The sequence below is a fragment of the Camelina sativa genome, chromosome 11 (genome assembly GCF_000633955.1).
Source record: "Camelina sativa cultivar DH55 chromosome 11, Cs, whole genome shotgun sequence".
NCBI lineage: Eukaryota > Viridiplantae > Streptophyta > Magnoliopsida > Brassicales > Brassicaceae > Camelina > Camelina sativa.
In genome coordinates, this window is record NC_025695.1 from 22553595 (window position 1) to 22556977 (window position 3383).

General features: G+C 33.4%; 1 protein-coding gene across 1 annotated transcript in view; it reads right to left on the reverse strand.

Moving 5' to 3' along the window:
* LOC104724065 (DNA mismatch repair protein MLH3-like) overlaps positions 3062-3383 on the reverse strand; it is a 3460-nt gene continuing 3138 nt past the window's right edge. Inside the window, exon 6 of the mRNA XM_019232553.1 lies at positions 3062-3344. Coding sequence (XP_019088098.1) covers positions 3327-3344 — 18 coding nt within the window. The 3' untranslated portion in view covers positions 3062-3326. The remainder of the gene's footprint in view (positions 3345-3383) is intronic.

Sequence of the window (3383 nt, forward strand, 5' to 3'; positions counted from 1 at the left end):
TTTATCTTTAAGAAGAGCGACATTTTATAGAAGATTGTTATAGCGTGTTGTCGATGTGTCATCAGTTAAATGGAAAATTGTAATTTACAATTTTCCATTACAATTTTCCATAGGAGATTGTACTAGTTTTGTCGATGTGTCACAATCCGTACGATTAAATTTTATGAGAGGTTGGTTGTTTTCCGATGAACAACAAGTTAATGTTGGTAAGAAGTTCGACCACTAGAGATTGTACTAGTTTTGTCGATGTGTCTACACGTACGATTGAATTTTATGAGAGGTTGGTTGTTCATCGGAAAACAACAAGTTAATGTTGGTAAGATAGTTCGACCACTGGATGGATATAGCACACAACTTTATATCTTTCCATAAGACGAATAGATCACATCAAGACAAGCATAACAGATTTCAGACATAAGCTTCTCTAATAATCAAATATGAAGCAACACCAACAAAGACACTCATTTTACACTAGTCAGAGAAGACATACTTTGCTCTTTCAACAATGTGAACACCAAACATAATTTAATCAATACAGAAATGTCAAGCATATAACCAGCTATACGATCTTTACACTTAAATAAAACACACCAAACTAAAAAAACACTGTAGTAACAACACTCACACTGCATGCAAGTACATGTTTTCTAATCAAGATCAATTGCCACAAATAAATGTGCAGTTGTGATCTCTGTATACAGGAAACAAGACCCTACCAAATATTAAAATTAACACCAGCTCAGTGTTCCATGGAAATTTGACTGACTAAACGGAAAAAGCATTAGTATATAGCAAGTAAAAAAAGCTTAACTTCTAAGAGCTCAAACAATAGAAGCAGAGACATAATGTGAGTGCAAGGAAACTTTACATGATGATGATTGCAACAGGAATAACACCTAAACCTGCATCCACCTCTGGCTGAATCCCAAATAACCAACGTCAGACCATAACAAGAATAGGACCAAGAAAGAATACGTAACATGAAACACACTCAAATCAGATGCCATAAGTTTTACAAAACTAAAAGAACTCATGCATTATTCAGCTTCAACCGTAACAAGCAGGCTATGTGAGACACGTTTCAAATCAAGATAGATAGCTTTAAATAACTATCTTACGAGAGCAGATGTACCTATTTCTAAAAATTAGGTTAAAGAGAAAAATTCACAATAAATAAAATAAAAAGAACAACATAAATGATAGAAACACACAATATCATAAAAATGAACAACAGCCAAATTGTGGACATCATCACTTCGAAATTGCAAACAAACAAGGGCATACAACAACAATAATAAGAAGACAAAAATGCAAAAGAGATTTCAAACATGAGCTTCTCTAAGAATCAACTAAGACAATTAAGATGTTTGATTCAGTGGTTCAAACGTGTATACCACTTTTTAATTGTATTTGTTTGAAATCTTTCAAACATAAGAGAAGATATGTGTGAGAATTTTATCTTTTCAACAAACAATAACGAAGTAAGAAAAACCAGAGTTATAATTTCTTCTCCTAATCTGAATCTTATGTAGGTTATTAATAGTGGTTCACACTTACAGCAAGAGAGAGAGGTGGGGGAGGAGGTTGTTATATTCTTAAAGTTATAAACGATCCTTCATCAAACTCGATTTATCTATCAGCAAAAATGCAAAAGAGATTTCAAACATGAGCTTCACTAAGAATCAACTAAGACAACTAAGATGTTTGATTCAGTGGTTCAAACGTGTATACCACTTTTTAATTGTATTTGTTTGAAATCTTTCAATCATAAGAGAAGATATGTGTGAGAATTTTATCTTTTCAACAAACAATAACGAAGTCAGAAAAACCAGAGTTATAATTTCTTCTCCTAATCTGAATCTTATGTAGGTTATTAATAGTGGTTCACACTTACAGCAAGAGAGAGAGAGGTGGGGGAGGAGGTTGTTATATTCTTAAAGTTATAAACGATCCTTCATCAAACTCGATTTATCTATCAGATCATAATAGCACACAATATCGTTAAAACAAACATAACTAGGATAAGAAAAATGAACAAAAACAGCCGAACTGTAGACATTTTTCATCACTGGGAAATCCCAAACAAACAAGGACATACAACAATAACAAGAAGACAACCGCTGATAATGCAAAAGAGAAGGACCACACAATACACTTCCATAGAGACAAAAACCGAGAAATTAGTAACTAACAGCAAGATTGTGTCATCAATTACATGATTAAATTGGAATAAGGAATCACAGTGAGACAATGCACTCTAAATCCAAACATGCATAGCTTTATCGCTCTGCACACAACTTCCTATCTTTCCACAAGACAAATGGATCACATCAAGAAAAGCCTGACAGATTTCAGACATAAGCTTCTCTAAGAATGAAATATGAATGAACACAGACAACACTTATTGTACTAATCATTCTACACTAGTCAGTGAAGACATAGTTTGCTTTTTCAACAATGTGTACACCAAATATAATTCAATCAAAATAAAAATGTCAAGCACAACCAGCTATACGATCTTCCCGAATAAACTGAATTATCACATAGTCACCTACACGGTAACACGGCTACACTTAAAGAAAACACACAAAAAAAGAAACTATAGTAACACTCACACGGCATGTAAATAAATGATTTTCTAACCAAGCTTGGTTGTCACAATTAAATATATGTAAGTTGTATACAGGAAAAAAGATCCTACCAAGACAAACAATTGTAGACATTTCATCACTGGGGAAACCCAAACCAACAACCACAGCTTACAAATGCAAAAGAGATTTCAGATATTAAAGAAAACACACAAAAAAGAAACTATAGTAACACTCACACGGCATGTAAATAAATGATTTTCTAATCATTGGTTGTCACAATTATATATATGTAAGTTGTATACAGGAAACAAGATCCTACCAAGACAAACAATTGTAGACATTTCATCACTGGGGAAACCCAAACAAACAAGGGTATACAACAATAACAAGACAACCAACAACCACAGCTTACAAATGCAAAAGAGATTTCAGATATAAGCTTCCCTAAGAATCAAATATGAACCAACACAGACAAAACACTCATTGTAGTAGTCATTCCACACTATTTAGAGAAAAATAGTTTGCACTTTCAACAATGTAAACATCATATATAAATTAATCAAAATAGAAATGACAACCCCAACCAGCTATACGATCTTCAAAAGTAAAATTCCTGTCACATAGTCATCTAGATGGTAACACGGCTACACTTACAGAAAACAGACAAAAACCCCGAGAACTGCATGCAAACTGCAAAGGGAGCTAAAGAATAACCTGAAACTCTTATGACGATCTTCAGAAACCCGAGAACAACTGCATGCAAAGAAAGATAAAAAGGCAATGTTAGAAGAC